The sequence below is a fragment of the Cinclus cinclus genome, chromosome 13 (assembly GCF_963662255.1).
Source record: "Cinclus cinclus chromosome 13, bCinCin1.1, whole genome shotgun sequence".
NCBI classification, from domain to species: Eukaryota; Metazoa; Chordata; class Aves; order Passeriformes; family Cinclidae; genus Cinclus; species Cinclus cinclus.
The window spans coordinates 8,889,514-8,911,252 of record NC_085058.1 but is presented as its reverse complement, the minus strand read 5'-3'; the positions used below and the strand labels follow the sequence as shown (position 1 = coordinate 8,911,252).

The 21,739-nt window shown below is 38.5% G+C and overlaps 1 protein-coding gene across 1 annotated transcript; it reads right to left on the bottom strand.

The window, feature by feature from the left end:
• Positions 1-841: 841 nt before the first annotated feature.
• On the bottom strand, positions 842-21,539 carry RAB27A (RAB27A, member RAS oncogene family). The gene is made up of 6 exons (XM_062501167.1): positions 21,426-21,539; positions 8,528-8,700; positions 6,866-6,951; positions 6,136-6,239; positions 5,317-5,440; positions 842-3,122 (listed from the first exon to the last, which is right to left on the bottom strand). Exons 2-6 carry the CDS (start codon positions 8,678-8,680, stop codon positions 2,924-2,926), a joined length of 666 nt encoding a protein of 221 aa, XP_062357151.1. The 5' UTR covers positions 8,681-8,700; positions 21,426-21,539; the 3' UTR covers positions 842-2,923.
• Positions 21,540-21,739: the final 200 nt, after the last annotated feature.

Below are 21,739 nucleotides of genomic sequence, written 5' to 3'. Positions count from 1 at the left end.
AAATCAGGCTCCTTACCTTTGTAGAAGCAATAAAGTTGAAAAAAATGTATTGTTTGATTCCCTTTGGTCTGAACACGCAACACTCTCAGATGAGCGGCATTCTGAATGTCTTATGAACACAGAACTGATGTCTCCTTTGACTTCTCTGGGTTTGGGCTCCTCCTGGCATCACCCAGCATTCACCAGGCCCTGTCTGACTGGTTTGGTCAGCACAAGAGAGAGTCACCAAGAAGTACCTCAACCACAGCACAGACCTTGGACATATCTGAACAAAGAATCCTCACAACACACAGGGACAGTGCAGGGCACAGACTGACATTGAAACGAGACAACAGGAAATGTTACAATTCAGTTCAACAGTGCTAGCAAAGTTCATATCAGGAATGTCTAACTATTTTATATTATAATAAAAAATCCTGAGACAATCCATCTTAATGGAAACACTTTCCAAAACTTTGTTCAATTACACATCAATCTGTCTCCATCTGACACTGAAATGAAACAACTTTTCTTGAAAAAATAGTTTTGTGTCACATAAGAATTCTTGTTTCTTTGTTTATTAAGACCAGTACTGGTCTACTAAGAACAGTGTAATTTACTGTCAAGAAACATTTCCCATGATTTCTTATGAGAATTTAAAAGGGAACAAATAATTCAAACAGCTAAATCATATGTCACATTTCAAAGGCTGACATCAAAGCAATTTTATGTAGAACCTCTTTGCAAATAGTCACAAATAATAGGCATGACACAAATATGACAGTTTCAGTATTTAATATTTAATATCCAATTTAAACATAAGTATTCAAAAAGGAAATATTTTTACACTATTTCAGTAGTCACTTAATTCAATAGCTGGTTGCAATAATCCTTAAAGTTTTCAGGAACTGGATGGAGCTATAAGCATGAAAACTCCCATTTTAAGTTAATGCATGACAAGTTCCACTGCAACCCTCTGAAAAGCAAAGAGTTACATTAAAAGAAATTCAGACACTGAAGTACATTGAAATGCATTGTGTCTTACACTAGAGTTTCTTACTCTACTGGTCAGAAACATGATGGTAACTTCAAAAGGCACTCTGAATTAAACTACAGTAACTCCGGTCTACAAGCATTTTAGAAGTGGAGTAGAAAAAACCAAAACCCTATACTCATATAAATTTCTTTTATCTCTGTCTTAGCCCCAGAGCAGTCTAATTATATTGCACTTTTAAAATATTTTGTGTAGGCTGTGATAAAAATCTAATATTTACACGTTGTGTTTGTTAAAGAACAATGCATTACTGTGTAAAATATTTTAAGAACCAAGTTTTAACACTTATTCTTGTATTAATTGATATAACTGGAAGCTACATCATTTTTTTTCCTTATATCCTATTCTAGAAACATTTTTGGTCCTTCCTTCAAAAATTTTGTTATGCTGCAATTCATGTTCATAACTGGTATCGATACTTGCCTGAAAATGCAGTAGTTAGAATATTTAAATAAATAAATACATAATTTCTAAATAAGCAATAGCTTTGGAGTTCTGTAAACAAGCTGCTGTGGAAGGTCTGTAACAAGACTCATTTTGGCATGTTATGACTTTAATTGGCAATACCTTACAATTATACAACCTCTGCCAGGGTAGAAAACAGTTTGGTAGGCACATCTTATAAATCAGTCTGGGCAAAAGCCCAAAAAATACTGATTGTTTCCTAGGTCATATGAATAAATAAAAATGGTTAGAGTAACATGATCCACTGAAACCAAAAATTACATTTATGTGATCCATAGTGGGGGGGGAGGGGGGGAAGAAAACTAACTCTATTCTTTTTAAAATACAATCTAAAGGAAATGAACAAGCCATAAATGACTATATGAAAATCAAGATGTTCAGGACACAAAGGTTGGCAGAATAAAATGAGTATTCTAAATTCATAGAGATACTGATCTACAGGACTAATATCTTAGCTGCATCTCACCAGAAGAAAATAATCATTCATTTTTTTAATCCAAATTTGAAGAAACATTCTCAATATGTGTTTGGTAATACAAATTCAGTGCAGAGCACCAACTCTGATGAAATTTTCCTGACATCTAGGTTGCCCTGTATTCCTGTTAAAACACGAGGAGCAATATGAAAGAAACATAACAGATGCACAGTTATGCCATTTACATATACATTTACGTACATGCATGTTCTAGAAATTCAGATGATGTCAGGAGATCTCAAAGGCTGCGTTGGATATATTTCATATAGTACAGTTGTAGTTTACATGTTCAATTACATGACATGCCCCAAGTGCTCTATGTGCACACCCCTGTGTTTCTCTGGAGCTTCTTATTCTGTACTGAAGAGCTTCCCTTAGGTTTTCATCACTGAAAACTGATGGATTAGGAGAGCAAGGAAATACTACTCACAGGCTTTTGTGGAAAACACAGGATGTGCTCTTTAAGATTGTTATTAGTTGGTGAAATTATTAAATGCTTCTGTTTAAAACCAAGAAGCAAACTGGTTATCTTGCTGTTAGGGCACACCAAGAGCTGTCACAATATCTAATCTAAATGCCTACTTGTGTAGTTAATGGAGACTGCCAAGAACAACTGCAAGCCCTTCAACTCAGAAGCCTACCCTTTTCTGGCTGTCCACAGAGACATGTTTCTGAATTTGGTAATAAAAATTCCTTTCCTCCCCTTTCCCCCCCAAGTAGAGAATTAGAGGAACATCCAGTGCTAAACCAAATTAAACCTCTGTCCCACAACTAATAAACTGCATACCTTACAAGTGAAGATCAATGTTGTTTGAGAGAAAGCAAATAAAAAATTGTATCAAGAATTAATATAGCTTATTAAATAACTACACAAAGCAATTTGTCCTGAAGATAAACAGGTAAGCTGCAACTGTACTGTATCATACACATTAAAGTTAACTGTAACTGGGCTAACAGCCACATCTGCCTTTTTCTTGCTCCTCATTCAGTTGTTCTGTAGAGCTGTGCCCATTGGAGCGCACCACCCCTTCAGGGATCCAGGATTTATCCACACATCGTTCCATGCGCTTCATAATGAGGTCAAGCAGAGTTTCAATGGCTTTGCTTACATTATTCCCATTTGCTGCACTGGTTTCAAAATATGGTATTCTGCAGGAGACAAAAAACATAACCTTACATCACACAGTTGTCGTTCACAGGAGAAAACATAATACCGTATTACTGCCATGTACTTAGATCTCACACTAAGACTGTCACTGCTACTCCATAGCAGGGAGACACTAAGTGCTCAGTGGTCTGGAATTAGAAATTAATGAACTGGCTGCCTGAAGGTAGGGCAGAAGAGCAAACGTTAATGGAGTCCACAATTTACAGAGGCACTTGTCAGCATGATTTCCCAAAGTTGTGCTCCTGAGGTCTGTTTTTCTTAACTCCATTCCCTGCAAGACATGCAGTTACTCCAGAGCTGGTGTGCATAGAAATTGGTAAGGAGACTTGTGCGTACAAATACAAAGCAATCGCAGGAAAAGGAATGCTGCCATGACCATTCCTCTGCAGGCAAGGCACTAAAGACTCACAGTGTGGTGGTGCTCATCACTACAGAAGGTGACTTTCTTCTATTGACACCACAACTCTAAACTGTCTTACATAAAATAAGAAATCGCAGTGCTCAGAACACCTACATCTTTGTCAAGACAAGTTTCTGGCACATTGGTTTCTAAAGTACATTGCTTGCTTTCTTTATTGTTGTGGATCAGGATGTTCCACTGTGGGTCCATAGGCTATGGCCTTCTGTACTTAGTGCTCCCCACAGTGTGGTGCTACAGTGGCTGCATTTGTGTTATTGCCCAGCAAACTGATACCATCACTTCAGAATTTTAAGTTTAAATTTCTTACTTAATTTGCAAGACTCAATGAGTGGCCAAATGTATCTTACTGTGTCTGTGCAGGTCTCTTGCAATCTGTTTCAAATATATCACATATCCATAGGAGGCCCTTCCACAGAAGGGGATATTCATTATCTCACACTTTAGTTACCAGAAGACTGTTCACTGCAGCAGGATTTAGCTTGCCTCCCCTCAGGAGAAAGTGACTCCTGGCAGTCATCCTGTCTCACCTCTATAGAACTTTGTAATTGCCTACAGGTTGGATGTTACAACCTTGACTTTTAGCTCACTATTCCTAAATTAAGTTGCATTTTCAGCCACGAAGAAAAATACTTCATAAAATATTTTCAGAAGTCACATGCAAAGAGATTTAAGATATTATCACACTTTATCTGCTGCTGTTTGAAACTTCTTGTTCCTTCACAAGCAGCTGGTTAAAGTATCACATGCACTTGCTGTTGTTTGTGTGACATAGACTTCAAACAAGCATTTTCACAGAAGGAAAAAGTAAGAAGGCATTACTGCACTAAACCCACTTCTCTCTCATAGACAGATTGATTCTGATTTGCCTCCAATGATTCTTTGTGGCCAAGTCAAGCTAATTTGTGTCGAGTAAACATCATGACACAGCAGAAGACCTGCAGAACAAGACAGCTTGCACTGAGGAGCCAGTGTTCACACTATGCCTGTCTTGTGGGTACTTTGGAGCAGTTCTCCTCTATCCCTCCAGAAGGTGGATTAGTGGTTGGAGCACATAATTTAACTTAGTTTTCATTTGAGAGGGAATCCAGTTCATGTGCTAGAGGGAATCCAGTTCATGTGCTAGAAAATTGCTTCACTATGTGAATTAAAACACAACAAATGCATCAGATTATTTCCTTCAGAAGTGTGTTTTTGATTCTCAGCGAAATGCAAATGTAATCCGAAGATGAGATGCATTAAAGAGTTAAGGGAGTATAAAAGTACAAATTAATATCCGATAGGAACAAAGATTTCACATACTTCCTTCAGAGGCACATGACCTGCGCCTGCCAGGAAGGGGAAGGGCAAGGCTACCCTGTCTTCCTACTGGTCTGACTCAGTTCTTAGACTCTCTGGGAGCCTGTGAGAGTGCAGATGCCTCAGCACAGGTAAGAGCAAAGAAGGGACCCCATTATTCACCTGCCTCTCTAGCTAAATTCTCACTATTTTCCAGAATGTTTGTGAAAATATACACTGTTTACTGCCAGGAAAAGAAGATTTGGCAATCTCCAGTGCAAGATTATTGCACTACTAAGAACTTATTCTTAAACTATACAGAAAACATTACTCTCAGATAGAAAAAAGATATCATACCAGCCAGTTAGCATTCTAAAATGCTTATTCTCACAATAACCTGTTAGTATACAGGAAAAAGCATTACAGAAAATATCTCATTCTGCTCTAAAAACAGAAATAATTGTAAGAAAGTTATTTACCCATATTTTTCTGCAAGTTCCTTAGCTTCTTCTTCCTTCACCATCCTTTGGTCCTCCAGGTCACTCTTGTTTCCACATAACACAATGTCTGGGTTTTCACAATATGCATGCATTTGTAGCTGACCTGGCAGCACCAACATGAAGAGGAGTCACAAGTCACTGCCACACACAGCTCCCTAGGAACACTACCACAAACCAAGCTTGTTCTCTCCTGGCTCACAGCACTTCTCCACTTGCACTGAGGAGCCAGAGAACAGGTAGGCTTCCCCTGTCACATACACAGTGAAAAACACAGGCAAACAGAAGCCTGGCAAAGTTGGCACAGAAACTTGTGTATCTGCAGCTTAAGGTGTTACACTCACTGTCTACAGTGAGCTGCCAGGAAAGGATCTACTGCCCTCTCCAGAAGGATGATGCACTTTGGGAACTCCTTTGCCTAGATACACCAGCCAAGTAACATTTGCCTTCCATTAAGTTTTGCTGACCAAGCTTCAGGTAAATCAAAATATTTTTGGATAGGCTTCCCACATACTTAAATTATTGGACAGCACCAGAGCCAGGGATAGGATACAGATTCAGCTTTCTTTTATATAGGTTAAGATTCAAGTTCAGCAGGCAAAGCTAAATTTCAGGTGAGCCCTGGAAGCCATCACTAGCAGCTATTGCAATTATGAATACAACACTTACATTCTTTTACTGAGAAAGCCATAAAAACCCACATTTTAAGTTCTCATTCTCAGTGAGACGCCATAATTATGAACATAACCCCCACTCCCCATTCCATCCATGCAAAGAAAGAAGGGGGAATAAAAGCCATACTTATCCAGTTCCTGACATTCAGAAAGCTTTGCTCATTTGTCAGATCAAAGAGGAGAAGAAACCCCATGGCATCTCTGAAGAAAGCTGTAGTCAAGCTACGAAACCTAGACCAGCAAAGTGAAATTAATTTGGTCATCTGACAAGTTACTTTGAAAACATAATTGCTTACAGTCATAGAAGAACTGAGGTAACTTGAGACTGAATGAACCAGAAGGAAATATTCATAGTTGTTTTGCTGAGGCAGGGACTGTGTAAGAAAAATTGCTAACATTTCTTTGGCCTAATCAAGGCCTAAGGCACCAAGGAGACTTGAGTGTGAGAGCTTTAAACAATCTTCTACTATAATGCATGCCTTGATCAAGATTCAAAACTTAAAACAATAATGAAATTCTGACTTTGAACAAAAAATTATCTCCTATACACATCAGTCCTTGAATTTAAGACTAACAACCACAAGAATGCTAGTATTTTGACAGGCCAATAGAAAGGAATCCTTTGAGATGCTTTTGCCTGACTTTCCCAACATATTTACAGAAACTTAAAGAGAACTTTAAAAAGACAAGCTTTAGAAGTATCTACATGCACTGGCTATGAAAGAAAAAAGACTAAAAAGCAAGAATTACAAGTTTTGTGTTCTACAGTTGTAAATTACAGTTAGAATTTAATGGGTACCCGTATGAAGCTTTCCATTGCTGTTAAAGTAAGCTCCTGTTGCCATCTTGAGCCATACCTTTCCTGCCCTGCAGTGTCCCAGAGCTGAAGATGGATCCTCTGTCCTCTGCCACCAACACCATCTGGCCCATTGGGTCTATACACCTGGAAAAGGTAAATTTGCAAGACTGTGTTCAGCTGCTACAGAACACAAAAGAACTGACATTTAAAGTCATTAAGTGCAGCAAAAGTAGCACTGCTGATGCACAGATCCCAACTACAACTCAATCCTCTGCTTTGTAAGACAAAAGTAGTATGAGATGCATTTTAATATTGCATCCAATTAAACATTTAGAAATAAGGGTAAAAGTGAAACTGAAAAACCAGTACCCAATAGACTATGGACTCCAGACAGATATTTAGAGCCACGAGACAAGATTAATATTAGTGTTTTGATTTTCTGGATTTTTTTACTACCTTACATCACGTTCAAAATAAAGTACAAGAAAGCAAAAATGCAATCTGGCAATGTATTTGTAGTAGCAGCAAAATCTCATTAGCAAACAGAATATACTCAGAGATAATGACATCTATACTTAGCTGCCAAAATGCTGCTGAAATATTGCTGAGGGTAGATCTTATCAGATCACAGCTTATAAAGCAGAAATTGGATGATAAAAGTAAAAGCTGAAGAGTTTGCTCAGCATGAAAAAAATAAATGAGGGCATCTATTGGTCTTGGAATGATCAGATAAAAATAGATTTATTTCTTGTTTAGGATGCTTAGAGTTAGGTCATCTTCTTTACCTTCAAGTGTCATTGAATCTAAGATTACAAAAGCTACAAACATATCTTTACACATCCACAAATTCAACACGTTTATGTATTATAAGAATCAGGCTCTGAAGCCTAAACCTCATCCTGAATTATCAAATAAGCTGATCAAGTAAACCACCATGCTGACAATCCCAGAAAAAGAACAATGACCTATTCAAGAGACCAGTCTGGCATTTAACTAAGATATCTAGTCTAGTCCTTGAACTACTGTGGTGCGTGTCATGCACCAAAAACCAGTCTGCACAATGCCCATTACACCATCCAGATTTCTGGGCACAGGAAATCACCACGCTACCACGAAAGACATTTAATACCTGTATGTAACAACAAAAAGCTTGTGCCAACTCCAGTTCTCAGAGCAGTAAGGACCAGCATTCAGTTGGCTATTTCACTCTAGTGCTCAGCTTCATATTAGAAGTACATTTGCTTAGTTTAATAGCAATTCAGGGGCTGAAAAAAGCATGTTTATATTTCATAATTCTTCTCTGCTAGTGATGACTGCTTAGGAAGCCAGATCAGCTGCATGTACCACTTCATCCACATGTTTAAAAAAACTGCATATATTTGTTTAGTAGCCGTTTCAGTTCATACCCAGCAAAAATATTTTACTACAGTTCAGTTCTTCCTTGTGAAAGGTGTTCAACAGTAAAAGTGGTACTCCAGGTACTGTGTGCACAAGTCACAGAGTAAACACACTCATCAACACCTGCTGAGCAAAAAGAAGTGGTTTCTTACAATCAGCTCTTTAACTTTCGGGGAAATGGGTCTGTACACAGCAATGACAAAAACAGCCAGGTCAGATGAGGCCTTTCCTGTCACAAAATGAAGCACACAATAACACTGATTGCAGGCCTTCACACAGACAGACACCACTTTCAAGTAGCACATTCTTCATAAAAACTCACCACTCTCTTTTCCCGGAAGTCAATGCCCACTGTTGTGATGAATTTGGAATTAAATTTGCCATCTGTATATTGGTAAAGAAGGCTGGTCTTTCCTACTCCGGAATCACCAAGTGCTAGGAATTTTATGAGGTAATCGTAGTCCCCATCAGACATAGTGAGAATTCAGGCGGCACCTTGAAGAGCAAAGCAAAAAGGAATAGTTACTCCAGAGCTCTGCCAGGACTTCTTCTAACAAATGTTTAAACTACAAATCATTCCCTGAACTACAAAGCAGCAAGTGGTGGGGCCCGTTCTGTACTCCTTTACACAGACTTCATTTTAAATTCTCAATTACACAAATTACCAATATCAAATTCAGCTGTGACTGAAAAAGGGCAGTTTTAGTTTTATTACATTCTTCTTACTGGAAAGGAAAAGCAACACAATTTTAACTTCTTCAGACAAGACTGAAAATCAAGGTATCTGGAACATAAACTGGAGAACTGTTTTTAATCTTCATGGAAATTGGCAATAGCTACTCAATTGTACTAGCAGTGCAATTCTGATCTCGTACTCACTATGGCATTAGTAACATATAAAAAAACCCCATTTTTTTTTCCTGGACTGTCCACTATATTTCAACAAAATTTACAGTAATTTTCTATTAATAGCTATTTTTCAGTCTTGAATCTTGTTGTTGAGTTTTTTGTTTTGAAGAAGAATCTTCAGGTTATTTTTTATTGTGATGCTAGTTAGCCATTCAAATTAAATCTTGATCCTGAATGGACATTAAACAAACACACACATTTTTTTCAATGGTTCATACACATTTAAGAAATTCCTCTCTTTTTTGTACCTTTTTTAAAACAACCATTTTCTCATCAGTCTAAGTATAGGAATAACTAAAATGTGTAACAAAAATGACTGGCAAATTTCACGTGTACTAGAAAAGCTGATGTAAGTGCACTGGCACTTTCCTGTTGAATAGCTACTGAGCCTCTCCTCCCCCAAAACAAACAGTAGAGAGCTGCCTTACACTGTGTTCAAAGACATGAACATGAAAAGATAAGCCTAAAATAACCACTCTAAAAGCAACAGAAAACTTGCATAAAATTGCTTCTTACGAAGGACAGAAAAAGGTCCCAAAAATACAAAAAAAAAATAGATGATGAAATAAAATTTTAAAAGAGTAAAATCCACTGTTTCAACTGTAAGTATTTTTGGAACTACTTGTAGCCTGTAGCTTGTAGATGAAGTTATTAATTTCAAGTCAAACACTGCAGTAGTTTGCATCAGTGGCAAAAAAAAAATAAAACCCAATTCATTTCTTGAATATCAACTCACAGCTTGAGGTCTGGAACAAGCTGTGTTTGCAGCATGTGGGTGTCAATCACCACCATTCAGCTAAAACCATAACTCTCTTTAAAGCTTCACCTTTATAATAGCTCTGCTCTTGGTTACAAGTCAGAACTGTGACTAGTTGATGTGGCCATAAGTGGCTTACTAAAAAGCAGACACCAGTCAGATTTACCCCAGATATTCTTCAGCTGAAGAGTCAGTGGAAAGCAGATAACACTTTTTTTCCCTTTTGAAAAGCACTGAAATCTCCCTTTCACAGCCAACATATATTTCACATTATGACATCAATGCCAGCAAAAGCTTGCAGGAAAGGGGTTTAGGTGACAGAGTTCACACTCACTACTGTGCCACAGCCAGATAATTCCTACTGTTGTGTTTTAACCAAAGTTTTGCAATAGAGTAGAAGGCTGAAAGGGAGAGCCCTACAGCAAGAGTTATCAGTGAGCTTTTTACATAAATGCACCCAACTACAGGACTGCATGCACCACACAGGTCTGAAGGATCAGCATATTCAAGTAAGCAAGTTGAACAGGCAGCCCAAACACTGACATAAGAACATTTTCAGAAATTAAGAGCCCTGATCCATTAGACACACTTGCATGTATCAGCAAAAATAATTTGGGGGTAGTTATTGAATTTTTTAAATCCTCTCCCCAGTCGGCAAAGTAAAACCAGATCACCTACCTTGTAGCTCTACCAAAGTCTTTTCATTGAAATATACCAGAAGAAAAGGAAAAATATTTTTTTTTTAAAAAGAGATTGATTTTTCTAAAGGCTGCATTTGATTTATACTTCCATCTCAAACATGGTGTTTCCTTTGCCCTCAGATGTTCTCAAGGGGCTAAGAGCTGTGTAAGCTCATCCTCTACTCAAGGGTGAGCTTACATGTTCTTTCAGTCTCAATATACCTAAACTAATTGTTGCTTTAAAAGATTTAAAAAGATTTAAAAGATTTTTTAGATGTAAATCTTAGGGCCAGTATATCACACAAAGACAAATTTTCTTCATGCCTTTTACTGTGCTATGCCACTGCACAGATGTATTTGCCTTGTCTTGTTGGTTTTCTGTTGGGTCACTGTAGGTGTACAGAATACATTTTAATAACAGGTACCAATGACAGTGCACCTGATCACTGCTGATTTATGCACCCTGTGCAAGACCACACGAGGAAGGAAGGAAGGGCACTGCACCTCTGCCATGGAGCTGTTGGGAAGCCTTAGAGTTCAGCTGTACCTTCCACTGGACAGGGCTGCATGAAAGCTCTGGCCAAAACAGAAAGGTCAAGATTAGGCCTTGGGGAACTAAAATCTAAAAGGTATTCCTAGTGTTACATCTGATTTGTAGAATGTCTGTCGGGACAAACACACCTCAGTTGGCCCACTGAAACTTCAATTCTCCCCTTGGCTGGTACAAAATACAATTTCCAAAGGACTGACAGAGGTGAGGAACCCTTCACAGGAAGGGTTCTAAAAATGCCTTCTAAAAGATTTGCTTGAGAAGGAAATTTTCTCCCTTGGTTTTGAAATGCACACACCTCTCACTGCACCCCATAATGTCAATCTATTATTCAAATATCTCCAGGGAGTGGTTCTTGTGAAACCCTGCACAGTTAACCTATCCTTGGAGACATGTAAAGAGCTATTTTCATAGCAGTTTCAAGTTTTGTCCTCCTCCCTGTACAAATATTTAAAAAGTGATCTCCACCCTCCACTTCCGAGACCTGCAGTCCTAGTGTCCAGACACATCCAGTTTCACATAAGAGAAATAAGAATATATTCATTGCAAAGTATATTCACAGCAAAAACTGCTGTGAAGTTTTTAAAAATCATGACCTTGCTACTAAAACCCATCCTATTTTTCCTTCCAATTTTGCCTTTTTTTTTTTTTAATTAGCTATATAGTTTCACTTTTTCCAGTCTTTCCTTCCACTTTTCCATACCTCAAATATCAGGAAAGTAGGAGGTAGAAAAGGAAGATTCTGAAAAAAACTAATGATACAATTAGAATTCATAACATCACCAAAAGAAAATCATCCCCAAACTTGGCTTCTAAGAGTAAGAACTCCTTGGTTAAAAAAAAAAAAAAAAAAATCACTAATGGACACAGTTTTAAACTCCACATCAAGCCCTCCATAGTTTTGCCTGTTGCAAATCCCTCCTGAAATCCCATTCAGCTCTGGCTTTGCACTTTGCCTTGTATGCAGATGCACAAGAGCTGTGAACAAGGGCTGGAAAAGCTCCACTGGCCTTTTCCATGGCTGACAGGACCCCCCACTGCCAGCGTTTGAGCTGTGCCTGTACAGCTGCTGCTCTGGAGCCTCCACACACAGACTGTGCCTTATCAAAGAAGGGATTCTGTCCAAATCAAGTGCTCCTCTTGTTCCCTGCATTTCCTAGTCCAAGGTACTTTGACATTACAGACATCAATGTTAATGGGTTAATCTTTTTGCCTCTGGGACACAGCTGTCACAGGACTATTGTGTGATAAAACATTCCAGACTAAGGCAGATTTGCTCCTGTATAAATTAAGGAAATTGGCTTGACATGCAGGATTTCCCCCATGCATGGCCTTACACAAAACATGCAACTCCTGTGCTGCTACTGAGCTGATGGAGAGGAAAATGGAAGGCAAAAGAGACTAACACATGGAAACACAAGCCAAAAGAAAATCAAAAGCATTGATCTGCAAATAAAAACATGTATACATACACACAGTGTAAAATTCAGGAAATCTGAACGTGCCCCTAACCAGACAGTCCTCAAGCACATCGCTTTAAAGCAAGGTATACCACTTACCCCAGCTCTGCAAAAGGAATAGTTAGGGCACACTGCAGATAGTACTTCCAGTAGGAGTACTTTTCCAGCACCACCTCTTCAGCCCACAGCCAAGAGGCTTACGTGTCAGCTGTTTGCATCCACGTTGATGGGTGCTCAGAGATAAAGAGGTGTGCCCATGTCTGTGTCTAGGAGGGTGCTGCCTCACTGCATGGCTGGTAAGCAATTACACAGCTCACATGTCCCTTTTATTCCTAGAGGCAAACAGCATTTCAAGAGATTCGTGCAAGACCTACCTTGGAACAGGTCTAAAGTTGCTGTAAAATCACCTACACACCTTAAAGCAATTATGTTGTTCCCAGCAGGGGTTTTCATTCAAAAATGCATTAATGATGGAGTATATGGATCACACCTGTTCAGTTCCATTCATAGCTTTACATTCTTTACCTCATGTTTGAGAATACAGCAGTCTTTAATGTAAATTGCTTTCTTTCTGTTGAGGCTCCATGCTTGTGATTAGAGTTGACATGGGCATTGGGGAAAAATTAGTCCAAAATCCCCCACAGAGAAAAAAACAAGACACTGCAGGTCTCTTGGTGGGCAATAATGCATTTGTACAGATTTGATTATTCTGCAAGTGCACATCAATTCATACTAATTTTTTTTTTCACCAAGATACTACACAAACAAACTTCATGAGTGTTTTACGTGTCTCTCCATCTCTGAGAAAGTGATCCAGAGTGCAGAGGAATAAGTTCAGTAACCCTGTCACACCAGCACTGCCACCACACTACAGCAAAGCAAAAACCACATTCCTGCTCGGTGTGGGCGAAGCACACTGAATGGCCTCACCCTGCTCTAAGGCTCCAGCAGCACCTGAATGCTTGAAGAACTTGTCAATCAGACACCAGCCAGCTCTGTCCAAACAAGAGACAGAGACTTAAATAATGTTCCTGCTTAGTCAGCACTTTGTTACAAGTGCTTTGTTAAAAGCTGCCAGATCCCTACAATGTAACGTAAACATATCATGACAACAATTGTTCATAAACTCCTGCTGTGCTGGGGGAAGAGAACTAATGAATAAGCACTTCACCAAAATGTTCTGAGCTGCACTATTATTTTTCTCGGGAAAATGTATGACTTGGCTTGCTTTAGTTTTGGTCAAAATGACATTTTCTGTGACTTCTGGGGGCTTTTCCATAACACAAACAACATGAAAAAAAGACTACTCCTTGGTTACTTTCAATTGCTTTACCTGACATTCTACTGTTATGATGTTTTTAGTTTCAACTGTAGAGGAATTCTAAGGAATTGCAGGATCAATGTATAAGGAGTACCTCTTTCTTGGAAAGATCTAGCCAATTTTAAGGGTGCTCAAGATACATAAGAATCTGCAAAACTAGGTACAAAAACACAGGCTGGAAGGTTTTAGCCTCCAAACACTGATGTCACTTTTACTTGGCTGAAGGTTCTCTACAACCATTTTTCAGCATTGCTACAACTGCAGCATTTTGAGAGCATGAACTGACAGGCACACAAAGCACTGTGAGAATGAGTTACCATGGGACATGCTAGGCAGAAAATGATAATCCCACCCAGAAAGGGGACACAAAAGGGAAGCAGCAGGTCTGATGTGGTGAGAACCTTGTACAACAGGCCAGGCAAGGAAACAGCAGATTCTGGACTTGGTTTCCAGAAAACCAGGAGACACTAGGAATGGAGAAGCCAGGAAATGAAACAACAGTTAGTTTTGCAATTGCATTTGCATTTCAGCATCACCAAACCAACAATCAGGCAGCTGGATTTCAAAGGTTATCTCAGTTACACAAATAAATGAAAGGCAGCATGGAACTGGGAAAAAAATGAAGAATAAAAGCAGGAGTGTTGCAGATGGTTATTAAGCACTCCCCATACAGGAGGACCTTTGTGCAGCTTCAACTTCTGTGCAGAAAGCACAGAACCATCTCTATTCCCTTATCAGTTCCTAACATTTTCATGCTCCATAATAGGGAAATATGGTAGATAAATAAAGATTTGCAACCCTATTTGAGGAAAACAGTTGAACTCTCCCAGAGGACCTGTCCCCAGCCTGGGAACAAGAGCTTTAGTCTCACAAGTTACCTCTTTGCACTCTCATCAGAAGCTGCTTTCAAGTTACAGCCTTGAAGCAAACATCTGTATAAAGTGAATAAACTCCAGAGTAAACTGGGGAAAGTAAAACAAGCATTTTTAATTTCTTTTAAGCAGTTCCACACTACTTACTCCATCCTCAACCATTCCCCTCTTCCTCTAATAAATACATTAAGCCACACTGGCTTCCAAGTGTGCTTCCATGCTTTTTCACTAAGTTATAAACAGGAAATTCAGGGCAATGCTCAGCACTCTCCATAACGTGACAATTCTGACCACTTTGGGACCCACCTCCTTCCTCACAGCCTAACCTTAACATCTGGAACATATCACTGCACTGCACCTACTCTTCACAGGATCAAGGAATTATGAATTACAGTCCTATACAGACACATTTTCCAACTGTTTCTAACAAAAGAGTTTCACCCACAAAGTTGGTCATGTTCACAGGTGGGGAATACCCAGAAGTTTGATCATCCACTGATTCAGCAACACTGTCAAATTCAGAAGGGCAAGAAAAAAGAGCACACTTCTATTTCTGCCCACAGAAATATCCACTGAAGAGTAAAGGAGAAGATACTAAGACTCACACAGGATAATAAGAATTGTGCATTTCTTTAAGGAATGGTTTGGTTTTCTAGAAGATAAAAAATCTCCAGCAGATAACCAAACACATGAAAATGCAGAATAAGAGGAATAATAATAATAATAATTTTTTTTAGAAGTTTAAACTCTAAAAACTGAAAAAGGAAGCAGTTTCATATGTGCAGGTAGAATATTAATGAAATAGCATCTCAAAGAAAATGTGCAGGTACTCATGCTAAAGAAAGTATAAGTTATGCTCTGCCTACATGAGTAGTTCAATAAGCAGCAATACATGTTAGTCAGGTCAGGTTCTTTGTTTAATTCCATTAAAGCACACACTGTAAATGGCCAGAGGAAAATATTTGCAGCTTCTTAAAAAATAGCCAAAACAATATAGATAGATATAGATATACTTCTCTTTTGGAACTGGAAAGTTCTCAGCTACCTTCTACCTTGTTTCATAGGCCAGATACCTGGAATACAGAAAATCATTCTCCAAAAGGTTAGACTGCCAAGTTTATGAAGGATACCAGATACATCCTCCATTAGAGAGGAATAATCTGGCAAAATAAATTACCTTGATTAGGACAATTAAATGTCAATGGAGAAGGTCAGCTACCAGACACCTGAAGATACCTCCTAATCATTGTTAGATAAGAGTGAAGACCACATGAATATGATACAAATGGGACTATAAAACTACATCATTCTTCTAACATGACGTGGGCAAGCAGACAAAGGGGTGAGGCAGGAAAGAACTGCATTGCAGAATTTAATCAACCTTCTCATCCTTTGGATTGGGAAATACATGGGGTTTTTGCTTTTTCTTAGGAAGTAAACATTTCCCTTGCTAATCTGGTTGTTACTTGGAAGATACAACAACCATTTTTTCAGAAGTCACTACCATTCTTTAGCATTATTGCTTTTCTGTAATATTGAGATCTAAACTAACAGGGGTCACAGTATATTATTTCTTAGCAAATTAAATGCTTTCTCATTATTTAGGTTCCACTTAAATATCCAAAAATTTTGAAGTCCATTAGAAGTTATTCTGAAAGCAGCTAATAACAAGGCATCACGGCCTTTTGGAGCAGGACTAATGTTCATTCTTCCAGTAACCAGTGAAAACATCCTGTTCCCCTGAAAATTTACTGGTTATCAAAGTTACTGACTGAACAACTAAGCCATATCCATTTCTAGTGAGCTGGAAAACTCTATTGTCTATGGATATGAAGCACAACATTAGGAATAATAAAAAGTTACTGGTGAAAGTATTTAATCAGAGGGATTTCTTAAAAGAATGTAATGAAAAGGATAAAATAAGTTCATAGTTACCTGTGGGAAAGCAAAGGAAATTGTCAGTTAAAACCCTGTCCAGCAACTAGAAAAAGTTATTCTTCTACTCCTCAAATCCAGCATCACAGGACAGTCAGAGATGCTAAGCATGGAAGGGCATAGAATGGACAGAGATGGAAGGAAGGCTCTAGATTGATAGAACTGAGGCTCAGAGCTAGCATTCACTTCCCCCATGCTTTTAAAAACCAGAAAATGTTGACAGAAGCATCCTTGTAGGTGCAGAGCTCACTGGACCTACCCGACATTGTGCTGCCATGGGGAGCCAGTCAGAGCAGTGCAGGCTGGCAGCAGGACACTTCAAAGACTCAGAGAGGTGGCTGGCAGCTGTGAATAATTTGCTCCTAAAAGGTCTCAAAAAGAAACTGAGCCTTTAATTTCAGAGTCTGTAATAGCTACAGTCTGAGAAAGATTTTCAGCCAGTACTGAGCAGGACTAGTTCAGTAAACATGTTGGGAGATAAGAGTGTATATGATGTTTCCATATTTCATAAATTCTATGAAAAATAGCATTTATGAAATTTATTTAGAAATAACTTGCTGGGAATACTCTAGCCATAACTTAACATGCCCATTACATAACAAAACACCAGTTCTGCCTGAAATAGGCTGCATTCAATAGGCCACAACCAGTTCTCTTCAAGAAGTCACTAACATGTGACAGCAAAGCAGAAATCTTCACAGAAATCTTTGAGACAGCAAGATACAGACACTTTGAAGCATGTTTGTGGCTCAAAAGTATCACTCAAACTAAAGCAAAGTTAAAACTATGGTGATTGAGTGGGCTATTCTTTCAAGGATTGAAAGCCAAGCCCCTACTTCTACCCTATCCTCCACTTGAACAGCTTCAGAACTGCAGCACAAATTAACACTCCCCAAGCCTTCTACTGAGGCCCTGCAGTCTGCCAAAATACTCAGACAGTGCTTTGGCAAAATGTTGGCTTCAATTCGTACCCTAGCACAGCTTTCTAGAGCCTCCAGGAAGGCATAATTCAAAAGAAGCACTGATTAAGCAGGCTGAACTGCTCAAAACAAAGCTTCCATTCAAAAAGTCTGCTGTTTTTCATCCTGAGTTGCCAGCAGTATTTATCTCACTGCTCAGATCAGAATCCCATAATACAGCACGAATTATAGCTAAAGTCTGATACACAACAAAGACTCCTGAAATAAACAGCACAGCAAAACAGAACTTCTTACACTTCTTGGCATTATATAGGAATATATGAGCAAGGAAAGCAAAAAGCAGCACAATCCTAATGCCACAGTTTGCCCATACCTTTCCTTTTAGTTATTCCCAAATGGAGGGAGAGCCCGAGGATGGCTGTAGGGTAAAACCCCACCTTAAACCTGGCAGCTGTTGCCAGCTTTTCATGCTGTAGGTGTCTTCCTAAAGAATTCTTTCATAACATTTCATGCATACAAAGCATGAAGTTTCACTTGAACTGACCTACAGTAACAGGCAATTCCCTACCTCTACCCTAAGAAGGCTTCAATTAAAATGCAGAATGGTTCTGTTTATAGCTAATAAATATTTCGTAAGCAGCAGTAAGCTTACAGAACAACCACCTCTATAACCCAAGTTCCAGAAAAAATATACAAAGCTTTCCTAAGAAAATAAATTGCCAGTCAGAATGCTCTACTTGATCCAAGCAGTGCAAGTTTCTTGTCAAAACTGCCAGGGAAATGCATATGTAGTTATCACACCACAGTGCATACAGACTGTGCTGTCTTGGAGAGACACCAAATAGAAAAGCTGCCTGCTTGTGAAAAATCTCACACAAACTGGCAAACCACCAATTCTACACCATAACTGAGAAAGGCATCAAACCTCTGAAATGGAGGGAACATAAAAGGTAAGTAATAGGAAAGAATCTATTCAGCTGTGTCCTTCTGAGCACAAGTTGCAATGGTACTGTCCCACAAGAATTTCTATACAAAAAGTCTCATTAAAGTAGGTGCTGGTGTCTCATCATCTGCTAAAAGACTAACTTTGGCTTGCAGCATTTGGTTTGATTTTAAATCAGTGTATGTGATCTACTATAGAAGAAACTAAGAATTCAGTAATGAGATTCCAGTAAAAACAAACAACTGTGTGAAAAAAGGAAAATCTCAGTTAGCACTAATCAGTACAGCTGCAGTGCCTGTAGTGGAGGGGTGCTAACTAACCCACTCCCAGAGAATTTCCTCACAAAGATCCCAGTTCTTCTGTTTATACCAACAGTTTCATCACAATGTATCAAAATAGATCTTTTTAAGAAGAAACTGTATCTCTACAACACAGTGTTTAAACAAAAATTCAGAAGCAGGAACTATACTCTTTCCTAGTTATGAAGTAAAACATTTTAGGCCAAGTAAAAGTTACTCCTTTCTCTCCTTCCCATTGTCTTGAGTTTATTTCTCCCCTCCTCCTAAGATACCTTCCAGATATTTTTCCATTAACTGTTTTAAGATTTTTTTGAGGTCATTCTAACTTTTCTATATTTTCAGAATTTTTGTTGTTTCTTAAGAAAAAAAATACAGTTTCTCTTTAATGCCATTGTTGGTGACATGCTTAAAGAAGCCCAGCTGAATTAGATTCTCTGTTTGCCTTTACCAGGCTGAATTACTAAGGATATCTTTGTTTAAGATAGAGTCCTAAATTAAAGATATGTTAGAAACATGCAAGTATATGGAAATCCAGCAAGAGTGTGGTGAGGGAAAGGGTGGCAGCACCAAATACTAGCAAATTGTTTTGCAGTGTACAGAAGAATCCAACATTATCAAAGTTTAATCCTCAAATAACTAAGGCTATTAGAAATCACTACACTAAAATATGCTAGAAATAGTTTCTGTAACACACATTACAAATGCACAGGTAATGCAATAAATTAAAGTATTATATAACAGTAAATTACAGTGAAGCAGCTACAGCAACCAAACCATCCACACAGCACAGGAAAAACAAAAAAGTCAGCCAAGCATCAGTGTTTACAAAATCCTTTTTCCCAGTTATTCTACATAAACTTTTCACACACTGGGGATGTCCATAAGGAAACTACAAGAAAATATATTTATTGAACTTCATTTATGAATTTCTCACTTCTCTCTCATAAACACAAGTCAGGTGGTGATGATCTGGAGAAAAAAAATCATCTTAAGACATTCTATGCTAGACATCAAATAAAACCCTAGGAAAGCCTTGTGACCTCCACAGAAGTGGAGAATACTGTTTTCTGTTCTCTGAACAACTCCTCCTTGGTTATTTTCAGTCTATAAAAACTGGAGGTTTGGTCCATGATTAAAAAAATGCTGGCAAACACATGGCTAGAAAGGATGCCTGATTACAAAATCAGGCTTGGGGTGGCATGACATGACTTAGTCAGATGGGTACATATATTCTGATCTTCTTCCAAAGGAGATACAAACAGCCCACCTTCCTATTGCTTTTACCATTAATTTTAAGATTCAAGTCATTACTATATGATTGAACAAGGAATGTGAACTAGATGAGCTCTCATGGTTCCTTGCTATCCATTTTTTTTTTGTAATTAAAAATAACAGCCTCTGCAATACACCATTTTCATGCCTTTTATCATTCCTTTAGCAAACATGATAACAAACGTGTTGGTGCACAATGCAGTTTAAAAACCCCACCATTCTAAAGGACTGTTTCATTCAGTATCATTTATCTTGAAATGCTAATGCAAAGGAAGAAATAGAGGGGAAGACGATTCAACCAATGCAACATTTCAAAATACTGAATTACTTTGTTCAGTATTCTAAATGTTATTTGCACACCACAGTTACTATCAATCAGGGGTCTAATTTCACCTTCTAACTGCAGAACAAGTTTGACTTAACACAGAAGAAAATGTAGGCTGGTGGCTTGGGACCAGAGCAGGCATCTTATGGCTACAGGGACCAGACACTGCTCACTGCAGTCATTTTATTTATTTTGTTTGATGCTTAAAGAGGCTACCTAGAACAGAGGCTAGGCAGTGTTAAGGGAATAAAGTAGGTATTTGTTAAAAGGCCTCCAATGGATACACACCTTGGGCATGACACGAGCTCAGCTGTGGCTCTACCCAAGATGGACCTAAGATGGACTCCAGGTCCCAAGTTGTCACACTTTTATAAGTTTTGGTCCATTTACATATTGGGGTTAACTGTCCAATTACAGCTTCAGGTTATGGAGTCCCATCCTCCCGGATTGCTCTCTTCAATTCACTGCTGTTTACACTTTTTGGGCCGAAGCTGCAACGGTGTCCTTGGTTCTCAGGCTGGAAAAGGATTGTTTTGTCTAACTAAACTTTGAAGAGAACTTGCTAATGTTTTCTATGAAGTTCAGAGTTATATACTAGTGCAGTACAGAATCTGGAAAATACAAAAGCTATAACTTAAAGCATCATGTCAATAAACTTACCCTGGTTTGTATTTAAATCCGATTTATTTATGAAAAACAATGACTAAATATGTACCAAAAGAGCTGCAATTTTGTTATTTAACCCCAAAGCCTGTGTTACATAAGTCAGCTGTACTCCCCAGCTTTACTTTTCCCTCTAGAACATGAGGTTGCAGCAATGCTCAACTCTCCAAATCGGAGTATTCCAGGTAGCTTGTTAAAGTGGAGCAACAGTGTTTCAAAACTCTTAACAGAAAAACAGCTGGCACAGTCAGCTCAAGGAAAACAATGTAATAAATCTTCTGAAAATAAACAGAAAAGAGAAAGTGTTTACATACCTATGTTTAACAGCTGTGAATGGATCTGTAGTTTTCCAAACGTGCTTCAGTGACAAATTTCCTGACACAGTTCAAATCTCTTGAATACCATAGTCATGCAAAAAGAGCCATTTCTCATCTACAGGAAGCATCAGCAGAGAAAGAAACAAAACCAAAATAATGTAGTACAGACTAATAGCTCTAATATTTGCAGGGCATGGGAAGCTGCCAGCCCCACACAACCACCCTCCCCAACTAATTACATTCAGCTGCTTGTCATGTGGTCTTGCTGACTGATCAAGTGATCTCTTTTTCCCCCTTTTAAAAGTAAGCAC